This window comes from Schistocerca cancellata, chromosome 7 (assembly GCF_023864275.1).
Source record: "Schistocerca cancellata isolate TAMUIC-IGC-003103 chromosome 7, iqSchCanc2.1, whole genome shotgun sequence".
NCBI lineage: Eukaryota > Metazoa > Arthropoda > Insecta > Orthoptera > Acrididae > Schistocerca > Schistocerca cancellata.
This window is the reverse complement of record NC_064632.1, coordinates 555067551-555081520: the sequence shown is the minus strand read 5'-3', so window position 1 is coordinate 555081520 and position 13970 is coordinate 555067551. Positions and strand designations below refer to the sequence as shown.

Sequence of the window (13970 nt, the reverse complement as noted above, 5' to 3'; positions counted from 1 at the left end):
TAATTTCTGAATTTCTCTTGAAATTTGTTTCCAGTTATTTTGGTGGGAACGATCCTTCGAATCTGTACAGCCTCATCACCAGCTTACGTTGTGTTCAGCAAAGGTGGGTGCCCAATAGGTAACAGGAAGCGAACAGCTTGCCACGGATAACCGTACCTAAAGGGAAGTGATTGCTTGCACACTAGCTACAAATTCTTCACAGAGTAATACAACCAGAACAGAGTCACCATGCAACACATGAGAAAAAAATAGCACTCATTTATTAAGTAAGGCACTTAGTCAGCTTTGGCCTCCAGAGAAGAGATGGCACTGATGTAAAGTTCTGCGTCGAAGTCAACCCAGCACAGTAGATGATTAGTAACTGAACCTGAGTTTTGACTGCTGTTCAGAGAGCTCAAGTTCAGTCTGTCAGTAGGTAAATCCTGTGGCTAACACTTCGACAAATGTTCGATACTTGGCGTAAGTTGTCCGACAGCTAGAACTGGTCTGTACTGTAGGGAGTTTTTAGGCAACTACAGAGCTGGAGAACCGCTGGAATTGGGCGATAACTGGCGCAGTGTCCGTGTGACGTCACGTAAATCATGTGCTCTGCGTATGAATGTCATCCTTTTAACTGCCTGGCTTTGGCTGGTGTAGCTGGTTACACCGCCCTTTGTGTGGTAGACGAAACGATTATTGGATGATGAATGGCCTGTCTCAGTGTCATGCAGGGAAGCGCAAAATAGATCCTGGTATGACCGCCATCTAGGAGGCGACTGACCGTACTAACGAGTTGTCTGCCTGAGATTGCCTGGCATGTAGCGCTCTCTGGTGTTAACCATCCTGTTTGCATGTGGCTTCCGAAACCGGATTTCGTAAACCGCTTTCCAAACACCGCTTCTGGGTGCTCATGTAAACACTTCAAAATCGATTCTGGGAATCCGCTTCTAGTTGCCGGTTTTCTAATTCCGCAATCGATTTACGCTCCCACATAAACACAACAGGTTTTGAAACGCGCTTGAGCTGTCAGGTTTCGTCTTGTTTTTAAAAAATTTCGGCTAATATGGACGGAGTGGCTTCAGTACGGTGAGGGATAAGTAGAAATATTAGACTCCAGCTGTCTACAATTTCGTCTAATTGAAGAGAAATAACGATTGTGCTGACTAAATCATAGAATTTTCCAGGTGCCATATTTAACTGGGCTAGTAAATCCGCTTCAGACCTTAACATGCAAACACGACAGCGAGAAACGGTTTCTGAAATTCGGTTTTCACGTTGCGCTGAATGTGTCGCATGCGAACGTAGTGAATGGGGCGCACTGCGGCTGGCGGAGAGGCAGCAGTGTGCAGTGTACTAGAACAGACACTATTAATGCACAATAGAGTTGGGCAATACGATTCTTTTTCCCGATTCGATTCCTACGATTCAATCTCACATTGCGAATCGATTCCTACGATTCGTTCACGATTCTTTCATGATTCATTCTAGTCTGCGATGGCACGATTCTTACGGAAGGCAAAAAGTTCTACATCTCACTCACAGATGGCAGGACATGTCTCAAATTGTCAATGGGGTTAGAATCGAACTGTGTCATGATAAGATATACCAGAAATAGTTTATTTATGAGTAAACGTGCATATGACGTTACAAGTGTGATTCTCGATTTATACGTGTAATGCCTTAACTGATGAAAGGTCACATTTCATTTGATTGCATCTTTTGTTTTATTTCAGTATGCCAGGCAAGAGGAGTAGATTTGTGCAAAAGGTGGTGCAAAATTACGTGGTATGCCAGTTTGGTTGTGTGGCTTGAAGGTATCTAACTACAGACGTCTGTTTTATAGTAACAAAATCTAGCAGTGAGGCAGACGTGGTTTGGCTCATATCATCCTATGTTTTCCTGTGCTAAGATGTCTTTCCAAGTCCACATCACCCTTGTAATTCATAACGCAGTTGACAGCCTTCCCACAAGGCAAATTTAGCTTAATTTTAATTTCTTCTAAATACAAAGCATAGGTATTTTGCTTTTAATTTGTCTGAGAACTTGCCGCTGTCACTACTATTTACGTGAGAAGACGACACCGCCAAGTGCCAGCTTGGTTTTCACGAGTAATATTACGGCCCACGAACTTCGTTTATTCGTTCCGAGCTTCCTTTGTTCACACGCATCCTCCACTTGACTGCCATCTGGCGGTCGTAATCATTCGGCACGACTCGGCATGATTCGGAAGTTGCCTTCGAAGCATAGCGTAATAAGAATCGATGAATCGTTGGAACTTGGAATCGTCACGACTCGGAAACACGCAATCGTTCTTCGGATTCTTTTGAACGACGATTCGTCTGTATCACGATTCGATTCTTACGATTTTTTTATTTAGAGTCGTTCAAATGAACGACTCATTCACGAATCGCCACAACTCTAATGCACAAGTCGTCGTATGACTGAGCGACCCAAAGGTGCGTTCGGAGACCAGCTCGCCATATGCCGTACAACAGCGTGGGAACAGTCCGCTGCGCAGCACGCAGGTACGTACAGTGCACCAGCAGGCTCATGTCTCTTACTGCTGCGTTCACAGTGACACCGTCACTGGTCGTCAGAAGCTGTCGCCAGAGGTCGCCCGAATAACATCGGAAGACAGCCTGTCCACGGTGCATCCGATCTCATTCGTCAGTTTTTAGCAGGGTCGAGCAGGTTAGGTTAGTTTGCAATCTATTCTCCATATGAAGTAGGTTTTATTTTAACCTCCATGGATAGAACGGATACAACGACGCTTCTTTGTTTGGAGACGAGTAGTGCAATGCGGCGGATACTACTAAAAAGGTGCCCAATGAGCTACACTGAAGAGCCAAAGAAACTGGTACACCTGCCTAATACCGTGTAGGGATCCCGCGAGCACGCAGAAGTGCCGCAACACGACGTGGCATGGACTCGACTAATGTCTGAAGTAGTGCTGGAGGGAACTGATATCATCAATCCAGCAGGGCTGTGCATAAATCCGCAAGAGTACGATGGGGTAGGGATCTCTTCTGAACAGCACAATGCAAGGCACCTCAGATATGCTCAATAGTGTTCATGTCTGGGGAGTTTGGTGGACAGCGGAAGTGTTTAATAAATTTCCTTTAATTTACGTCTATGGTGACGTACTTTTTTTCGCAGATTACCGGTTTCGGTCTATAATGACCATCTTCAGATCTGCAGCAAAAAATATGAGAAAAACATAAATACACTCGCAGATTGTCTACAGCTTAAAAACAATAAATAGACCATAATGAAAAGTACGACTGACATATATATGCATTTGTACGCTTTAAGTATGAAGAGGTATACCTGTGTGCCGGTTGGAGTGGCCGAGTGGTTCCAGGCGCTACAGTCTGGAGCCGCGCGACCGCTACGGTCGCAGGTTCGAATCCTGCCTCGGGCATGGATGTGTGTGATGTCCTTAGGTTAGTTAGGTTTAAGTAGTTCTAAGTTCTACGGGACTGATGACCACAGATGTTAAGTCCCATAGTGCTCAGCGCCATTTGAACCAAGGTATACCTGTGTTTTCAAAAACGATGTCCTAATATACTGCAGCCATAGTGGCACCATCGAATGTTACATGCACATTCAGCACCAGCATCGTCAAATATATACAGATAACAGTATATGCACGAGTCATGTTGTCAATAGCACTACTGTTCAAAACAAGCTGCCGTACAGTAGCCAAAAGATGTTCGTGTTGTAAGTTCACCAGATGTCGCTACTATAGGCATACACTAGTTTTCTGTGATTAATTGAACATCGTAAAATAAATGGGGGATACAATCGTTGAAGTGTGTAATGAGCTTATAAGGTATAAAACGCATTACAATAACAAAAAGCGATGAAATAGAACACACCAAAAGTCAGATTGTTAAAAAGAGGAAGAGTTACGAGACAGTAATTGACATGTGCTCAAAGTGCCAATACTCTAGATATGACATAAGTAATAAACATCGTTCATAGTGCAGAAAATAATACAAAAACTATAAAACAAATAGCTAAAGAAGCCATAATGAAAGAAAACATAGTGCTGCACATACGGTTCACTGTTTTACTCGCAACAATGTCGCAGCTTGTGGAAGTGTTTAAACTCTGTTCCTGTAGCCACTCTGTAGAAATTCTGCACCTGTGGCTGTCACATCGTCCTGCTGGAATTGCCCAAGTCCGTCGGAATGCACTTTGGACGGAATGGATGCAGGCAATCAGACAGGACGCTTACCGTACGTGTCACCTGTCAGAGTCGTACCTAGACGTGTCAGGGATCCCATATCACTCCAACTGCACGCGCCCCACACCACTACAGAGCCTCCATCAGCTTGAACAGTCCCCTGCTGACATGCAGAATCCATGGATTCATGAGGTTGTCTCCATACCCCAACGCGTCCATCCGCTCGACACAATTTGAAACGAAACTTATCCTACCAGGCAATGTTTCCAGTCATCAACAGTCCAGTGTCGGTGTTGACGGGCCCAGCTGAGGCGTAAAGCTTTGTGTCGTGCAGTCATCGAGGGTAAAGCAGTGAGCCTGCGGCTCCGAAAGCCCATATCGATGATGTTTTGTTGAATGATTCGCACGCTGACACTTGTTGATGGCCCAGCATTGAAATTTGCAACAACTTGTGGAAGGGTTGCACTTCTGTCACGTCATCGTTGATCCAGTTCTTGCAGGATCTTTTCCCGGCCGCAGCGACGGCGGAGATTTGATGTCTTATTGGATTCCCGATATTCACAGTACACTCGTGAATTGGTCGTACGTTGAAATCTCCACTTCATCGCCACCTCGGAGATGCTGTGTCTCATGGCTCGTGTGCCGACTACAACACCAGGCTCAAACACACTTAAATCTTGATAACCTGCCATTGTAGCAGGCGCAACCGATCTAACAACTGCGCCACACACTTGTTTCTCATATAGGCATTGCCGACCGCAGTCGTATTCTGCCTGTTTACATACTCTGTATTTGAACACGCATGCCTGTACCGGTTTCTCTGGCGCTTCAGTGTATATTTGTCGCGAAAAGAAAATGTGGAGTACTGTACATTGGGTCTTCACTTATTGTAATTACGACACAAGTTTTACGAAATACCCATATATTACGAAAATATGTACTTTCAACGATACACTGCACTAACGATCTGTCCAAAACATTTTGTTTGGACTACGGTTTATTATGCTACAGTGGCGATTTCGATGTATTAATGTTTTGCCAATGAGTTATGGGCGCATAATACTTACTTTACCTGGTGAAAGTATATGTTTCTATTATGTGATGAATGGATAAAATTTGTATGTGAGTAAGCAAGTATTGTTTAATCAATGAAAAGCTCACTTTAGTGTAAAAACGGTGTATATTAATGTAATATTTGCGGTAGGTATTTTTTCTTCTTCTTCTTTCTTTTTTTTTTCTTTTTTTTTGGATAATCAGATTCAAGTACTGGAAAGTTCACTGCAGTTTGAACACTTATTCAGTGGATTTGACAAAGGACGTAACAAGATTTCTGGTGGCGGTATTACTTCAGGTTCAGTTCAGCTTTTAATAAAGAAAATAAACTGTATTACAGTGTCTTTTAGAGCACTTGCACGAAGCATAGCTCCATAATTCGATGTAGAATAAATTAAACATTTTGTTGTATTTGGAGTGCAAGAGTGAAGATATTACCTTTTAAATTAGAATTTAGGGCATGGTAAATAACATGCAACATATGATACAAAAACACTGAAACTGAACTTTTCAGAACGAGGTGTAGGCCCAATAATTGGAAAGATGTTATCACCAGATGTCAAATATCGACGGGTCAATTCTCGTTTTACCGGTACTTGAGTCAGAAATGGTTTAAATGTCTCTGAGCACTATGGGACTTAACATCTGTGGTCATCAGTCCCCCAGAACTTAGAACTACTTAAACCTAACTAACCTAAGGACATCACACACACCCATGCCCGAGGCAGGATTCGAACCTGCGACCGTAGCAGTCGCGCGGTTCCGGACTGAGCGCCTAGAACCGCGAGACCACCGCGGCCGGCTTGAGTCAGAATTGTAACTTTAATGAGAGTATAGGATTTTTTTTTTTTTTTTAATAGAGCTCAAATCACATCTCTAGGCTGGCCCTAGAAATCTGTTTTGCTGAACTTATTTGAAGTTGAGCAGATATATGCCAGTAAACCGTCAGTGACTGTCATTCAGGTGACTGTCATTCAGCATACGCCTGAAAGACAAGCACGAAACCTGGAGTAAGATACTCTGAACGCCTAAAGCACTGTAAAGTGGAAAAACACACGAGCACCACGTTTGCAAACCAGCTCATTGAACAGAATAACCAGACTTCTGGCATAAAAACGCCAGTAAGCTGTAACAATAATTCGTAGACAGCTAATGTCCACCTACAACAACCCAAAAAGATCCACTCCAGTAACTTTACTCGTAGGATGCACCATCCTGTTCAATGAACAAATTATTTTACGATGTTATAATCTACACATAGAATTTCCGATAAGGATTCCGCCTACTTGTGGTTTCTAATAAACCTGCGATTTCAGTGCATAGATTGCGAGCTACACTACTGGCCATTAAAATTGCTACACCGCGAAGATGACGTGCTACAGACGTGAAATTTAACCGACAGGAAGAAGATGCTGTGATATGCAAATGATTAGCTTTTCAGAGCATTCACACAGGGTTGGCGCCGATGGCGACACCTACAACGTGCTGACACGAGGAAAGTTTCCAACCGATTTCTAATACAACAAACAGCAGTTGACCGGCGTTGCCTGGTGAAACGTTGTTGTGATGCCTCGTGTAAGGAGGAGAAATGCGTACCATCACGTTTCCGACATTGATAAAGGTCGGATTGTAGCCTATTGCGATTCCGGTTTATCGCATCGCGACACTGCTGCTCGCGTTGGTCGAGATCCAATGACTGTTAGCAGAATATGGAATCGGTGGGTTGAGGAGGGTAATACGGAACGCCGTGGTGGATCCCAACGGCCTCGTATCACTAGCAGTCGAGATGACAGGCATCTTATCCGCATGGCTGTAACGGATCGTGTAGCCATGTCTCGATCCCTGAGTCAACAGATGGGGACGATTGCAAGACAACAACCATCTGAACGAACAGCTCGACGACTTTTGCAGCAGCATGGACTATCAGCTCGGAGACCATGGCTGCGGTTACCCTTGACTCTGCATGACAGACAGGAGCGCCTGCGATGGTGTACTCAACGACGAACCTGGGTGCACGAATGGCAAAACGTCATTTTTCCGGATGAATCCAGGTTCTGTTTACAGCATCATGATGGTCGCATCCGTGTTTGGCGACATCGCGGTGAACGCACATTGGAAGCGTGTATTCGTCATCGCCATACTAGCGTATCACCTGGCGTGATGGTATGGGGTGCCATTGGTTACAAGTCTCGGTCACCTCTTATTCGCATTGACTGCACTTTGAACAGTGGACGTTACATTTCATATGTACTACGACCCGTGCCTCTACCCTTCATTCGATCCATGCGAAACCCTACATTTCAGCAGGATAATGCAAGACCGCATGTTGCAGGTCCTGTACGGGCCTTTCTGGATACAGAAAATGTTCGACTACTGCCCTGACCAGCGCATTCTCCAGATCCCTCACCAATTGAAAACGTCTGGTCAATGGTGGCCGAGCAACTGGCTCGTCACAATACGCCAGTCACTACTCTGGATGAACTGTGGTATCGTGTTGAAGCTGCATGGGCAGCTGTACCTGTACACGCCATCCAAGGTCTGTTGACTCAATGCCCAGGCGTATCAAGGCCGTTATTACGATCAGAGGTGGTTGTTCTGGGTACTGATTTCTCAGGATGTATGCACCCAAATTGCGTGAAAATGTAATCACATGTCAGTTCTAGTATAATGTATTTGTCCAATGAATACCCGTTTATCATCTGCATTTCTTCTTGGTGTAGCAATTTTAATAGCCAGTAGTGTATACCCCGATGATATTTTTCATCCTCAGGATGCCACAAACTACTCCTTTGACTGAACGTATCAGTACACATAGAAGAGGTACAAACTGGGTAGTAAGGAGCAAACAAACGAAGTTAAAGGTAGACTACTCTTAATAAACTCATCTTTATGCATGTATTAATAGACGATTTTTAATTGTATTGTTTCAAGCTATATAAACTGTCATTTTTATATAATTACTAGGGCTGTGTTTGAACACGACTCGAATTGTTCAAACAGTTTACGTCACAGTTCGCGAAATTTTGGGTTCTGTTCGCTGTTTTCATCGGCCTGCGATCTAGTGACGTTTGTTGGTACTGCTGCAACATGTCTTAGAGAGTTTTTAATACAGTGTCAAACACGGACTGAAATATCTTCTAGGGTGCAGCTTATGCGTAACAACGACAACTAACAAATAAATAAAAGACTTGAATCATGATTCTGTCCAGTTCTCGGGCTATCGCTCGTTCAGCGATCTAGTGAGATCTGATGGTACGATCTCCAAGACGGGTCTTGCCGCTGTAATTCATTCTCACGATAAAAATGCCAATCACTTTATTACGATGCACTTCGGTTGTCGGCATTTATTTCCTGATTTATCGTCTTGATTGTTTTATCTGAATGTTGCCATATTGTGTTCAAACTGATTAAAATCTGATAAAGTTTTTATCTGCTATTCTAATTTGTGAACAGGGACTGAATTGCTCATTTTCTACCTATCGTTTCCGCCTCTCATAAGCAAATAAAATATTATACTGGGTTGAGGCAAGCAATATTTTCTGGAGGACAATATTTTCGTCTTTGTCTGTTACCTTTACTTAAGAGCCATAATAAATATTTATATACACTATGTGATCAAAAGTATCCAGATACCTGGCTGTATGGTGTTCGCCCACCCTTAGCCTTGATGAAAGATTCCACTCTCGCAGGCGTAAGTTCAATAAGGTGCTGGCAGCCCGATCTTCACGGAGTACTGCACTGAGGAGAGGTTTCGATGTCGATCGGTGAGGCCTGGCATGAAGTCGGCGTTCCAAAACATCCCAAAGGTGTTCTATAGGATCCAAGTCAGTACCCTGTGCAGGGCAGTCCTTTACAGGGATGTTATTGTCGTGTAACCACTCCGCCACAGGCCGTGCATTATGAACAGGTGCTCGATCGTGTTGAAAGATGCAATCGCCATCCCCGAATTGCTCTTCAACACTGGGAAGCAAGAAGGTGCTTAAAACATCAATGAAGGCCTGTGCTGTGATAGTGCCACGCGAAACAACATGGTGTGCAAGCCCCCTCCATGAAAAACACGATCGCACCATAACACCATAGCCTCCGTATTTTACTGTTGGCACTACACACGCTGGCAGATGACGTTCACTGGGTATTCGCCATACCCACACCAAGCCATCGGATCGCCACATTATCTACCGTGATTCGTCACTCCAAACAACGCTTTTCCGCTGTTCAGTCGTCCAATGTTTAGGCTCCTTACACCAAACGATGCGTCGTTTGGCATTTACCGGCGTGATGTGTGGCTTATGACCATGACTCGACCATGCAGTCCAAGTTTTCTCACCTCCCACCTAACTGCCATAGTACTTTCAGTGGATCCTGATGCAGTTTGGAATTACTGTGTGATGGTCTGTATAGATGTCTGCCTATTACAAATTAAGACCCTCTTCAACTGTCGGCGGTCTCTGTCAGTCAACAGACGAGGTCGGCCTGTACGCTTTTGTGCTGTACGTGGCCCTTCACGTTTCCACTTCTCTATCACATCGGAAACAGTGGACCTAGCGATGTTTAGGAGTGTGGAAATGTCGCAAGTGACACCCAATCACCTGGCCTCTTTCAAAGTCCGTGAGCCCCATTCTGCTCTCTCACTATGTGTAATGACTACTGAGGTCGCTGATATGGAGTACCTGGCAGTAGGTGACAGCCCAATGCACTTAATATGAAAAACGTATGTTCTTGTGGGTGTTCGGATACTTTTGATCACACAGAATACATCATTCCATACTGGTACTGTACGTAAATTGTAAATTTGTTCAAGCAGAATACGAGTTTGTGCACTGATAGTATTTAATCCCATTTCCTCCAGTGTTTCAGGAAATTGTCAGATCTGAAGAAGAGCCATAGCTTATTGGTGTGGCTGGTTCGTAGTTTCTTGCTTATCTCTTGTCCCCGCACCGCGCTAGTCAAATGTCATGTGATTATTCGAATTATCTCGATACTGTATCGAACGCTGCAGCGTATCGGGAAATATCGAGCCTGTTCGAATGCGGGTATCGTTCGCCCAGCCCTAATAATTACCATTATTTTGCTGATTTTTGTAACTAATGCAAAAGTCTCACATTTCCCAGTAGTGCGGCAAATGACAGTGTAGAGACAAGTTAGAAACGTTTCTTTTTGTTGGAAACTGCAAAGTAGTATATTAATCAAATAATAATTGTTACGTATTTCTTATTGTGGAGTATGTAATAAAAGGGCATTTGTGTTGGAGATTAGTAAAACTCACAATCATTAACAATAAGACACGCAAATGTACCTCTTTCACTGTCAAAGCAGTCCCTACCTTATCCAATCATTACACGAAGGACAGTGCATTGTACTTTCTTTGCAAGTTCTTGTTGGTTTCTTCAAACCATCTCGTTCCACGTTGTGTACTTCTCAATGAAACAACATATATAATAGTAGACGAGCTTCTTAAAGCACAAGCAGTTTGTGAACTGTCACTTTCCCGTCCTTTTCGCACGAGATCTTTTCTGGACAACGATTTCCAGCCAAAAGAAATCCGGTAGTGGTTTACTTTAACGGGAGCGCTATTTGTTGAAGAAGGTTTTGTTTCTTAACTTTTCTCTAGTTGGTTTACATCACGAGATTTATTATGAATCTGTTGAGAGTGTCCATTATGTGTTCCAGTCCTAGGAGCATAATTATATACCTTCGGCATGAGCCACGCGGACACTGGCAAAGGTGAGCGTGTTTGCAGTCCACTTGAAATGTGAGGTCTGCTGTCCATTCTGGATGTTCTAAATTTCTTTCCTGCTTTCCTTTGAACAATAGGGGGTCTAAAAACGGAAAACTAATCCAAGCTCGATCTTTCACTTAATCGACATACTTTGCAGTAACTCTTTGTTCATTTCAATAAAAAAACTGCGGTGGCAGTGTTGACATTAATTGATTCAGAATTGATCCCTTTTTAATAAAAAAACGGCAGCACATTGATGTTATATTCAGCTATTGAACACCAGATGCAAATGATGAACATAAAATTAATTAATAAAGTGATCTGGGGTTTCAACTACTTGATTGAAAACAGATGCAGTCGATTAGCACAGATTTATTTTAACTCACGACCTTCAATCATCACATTACATGACTCTCCTAACAGGCTGTGGGAATAAATTGCGTTTACGTGGAGTAAAGTGCGATGAATCAAAATTAATTCCTATCAACTGACCCAAGCGTAATGCGAAGTGCAAGAGGAATTCTACAATACACGGCCCATGAAACCCTTGTGGAAGCATTGCTGACGTGATCCAACAAATTAATCAGTGGCCTAACTCAAGCTGGAGCGGGCGCAACATCACCGAATTCAGGCGGCGTCGTTGTGCGACATCGGCCGGCCTCATGGTGCTGCAAGGCTGCGCTCGTCTATTCACTCCTAGCTATCTTCCTCAGTACATAGCTGAATGAAAACTTTCTATCTCCAAGCTCAATCGTTCCGTTTGCTAAGTCCTAAATTGCAGAGATGCTCACTCTCTCTCAGGCAAGCTTAGTAAAGAACACCACGTCTGCACTCTAGGCAAGATGGGAACAGAAGATCTCTACCGAGACTTCTGCCGGTCCGCTCTTTGCCTCGGTTTCCCCTCCTGCAAAATCACTTACGCCAATTGTAGCACAAGTCGCATTAATTATGTGTCGCTTCCCAGCGCTGACGAATGCCTGCTCTGGGAAGTGAACAAATTCCCACAAAATTTCCCTTCCTCTCAACTTCTGCTATTTAGCTCCTCCCAGGCCACCCATAAAGGTTAGCATCTGCATAAAACACCAATTTTTCCGAAATTCCGACTCCCAGGAGAGTACCTCAAATTCCTTGGTCCTACGTTCCCATCGGAGGCCGGTGTATTTCATTCTGTGGCTCTTCACCTGATTTACTTCAGACTCTGCGGACCGTGAATTCAGTGTGAAGTTGCTATAGTCATGAACACGCATATTTTGACCTCTGTTGACCGTTTGCACGGCTTTCTCACATGTTTCACTGAAAACGGGATGATGGACATTTATCAACAGGTGTACAAGTTCTCCATCTTCTTCCCTGTACACCAGTGTGGGGTCAACCACTCCGTCATCTTAAGGCAGCTGGAGGATGCGCCCCGTTACTGCTTTCTCAGAGTTTGAGCCGCCCTAAGCTGCCTATTGCCGCTTCCCTTTGCCGCTCCCCAGCCGGCCGCGGTCAACTCTGAATACTTCCTTGGGATAAACTAGCGTCCAGTAAATTGACGCATTTCCACAAAGTTTTCATGTTGTGTGAATTATTTTAAAACCATCACCCAACATTAATTATTCCAATACGTTCATACTATACCATCTACAAGATGCGTTGTGCATTGTCAGTCATTTTTGTTCAGCCCTACTGTTCGCTCAACGTGAGTTTGGTGATCTTTAATGACTTCATGTAAGGGGCATAGTTCTTGCCATCTTACAACATACGTTTTAGGATGGGTCCGCCTTCATCAAAACACAGTTTTCTTTTATATCCCAAACATGTTTCACTGCAGTTGCAGTATCATCAGTGGGCTTTTATTTTATGGCCTTTTACCATATGGTGTGGTTTTCCTGAGGTATTATGTTTTTATAGTGCCTGTTTTCTTTCACAGTTTCTCATGTTTTCTTCTTTCCTCATCTTCTTCACTGTGAAGTTCTGTATAATGAGCTGTCTCTGTCACTGTTTATGAGCTGTAAAAACAGCTTGTTAAAGCAAGCACGGACAAAAGGTCTTCAACCTCAATATTATTAAAAGATCATTGAACTGGGTAAGGTGTGTAACTGGAGTCCTTGCCACTGAGGCGCGAAGTACAGGCGGTCCTCACGTAGGCTCACCATCCAGTTTGAAATCTTTGTGTCAGTACGTATCAGTGCAGTGCTTAGCCTCCTCCAGAGGGAAACTGTAATTGTAGAAATATATCCTGGATTCTGGGCTTCTTACGCCTACGCTATTTCGATGTACGTTGTGTGCCCCAGGAGCCGTCGCAACCTGTGAACTGGACTGGAACGAGGAACGCCACAGCCTACGGCCCGGCCTGTGTACAGTTCTTCTCTTTTGGAAACTCGAGCCTGCGCCACCCCGCAGCCGACGTCGACCCCGTGCTGGTAGCGGCGGCGGCGATGGCGACTCGGCTCAGCCAGAGCGAATACTGCCTCACCATGGACATCTACTCGCCGAACGTAAGTCCAGTTCGCTCAGCGCCTCTAAGAATGAGCAGACCTCCAACATTCGTCTTCAAGGGTGGACTGATAATGCAACTCTCTTATTATGTCCAAAGAAATACAAGGTTTTTTTTTTTTTTTTTTTTTTTTTGCTTCAGTCTGGAACCGCGCAACCGCTACGGTCGCAGGTCTGAATCCTGCCTCTGGCATGGATGAGTGCGACGTCCTTAGGTTAGTTAAGCCGTCGGCACACGGACCGTGCATCCGAACGTTGAGCGTTGAGCGTGCCGAGTTTCCGACGTCATAGCGTGGAACAGCACGTTCGGGAGTCTTTCCGAACGTGCAGAGCAATATCTGGCACGTCAGATATTCTGAGCGTGCGTCTGAGCGTTAACCAATGAGATGGCACAACGCCATCTACGTCACACGCACGCCGTCACCCTTCAGTACAGAGTTGTGAGGCGCCATATTGGCATTCATTTCAAGCCTGTATGTATATTTGCCGTTTCTGAGCACCAGCAAATTGCGAATCACTGGAAAATCCGTTGTTAGTTGAGTGATTTGTTCC

At 44.2% G+C, this 13970-nt stretch overlaps 1 protein-coding gene across 1 annotated transcript in view; it reads left to right on the top strand.

Annotated features, from left to right (window-relative positions):
- The window catches only part of LOC126091912 (cholinesterase 2-like), a 257842-nt gene that overhangs the window by 35705 nt on the left and 208167 nt on the right, over positions 1 to 13970 (top strand). Inside the window, exon 3 of the mRNA XM_049907227.1 lies at positions 13217 to 13420. Coding sequence (XP_049763184.1) covers positions 13217 to 13420 — 204 coding nt within the window. The remainder of the gene's footprint in view (positions 1 to 13216; positions 13421 to 13970) is intronic.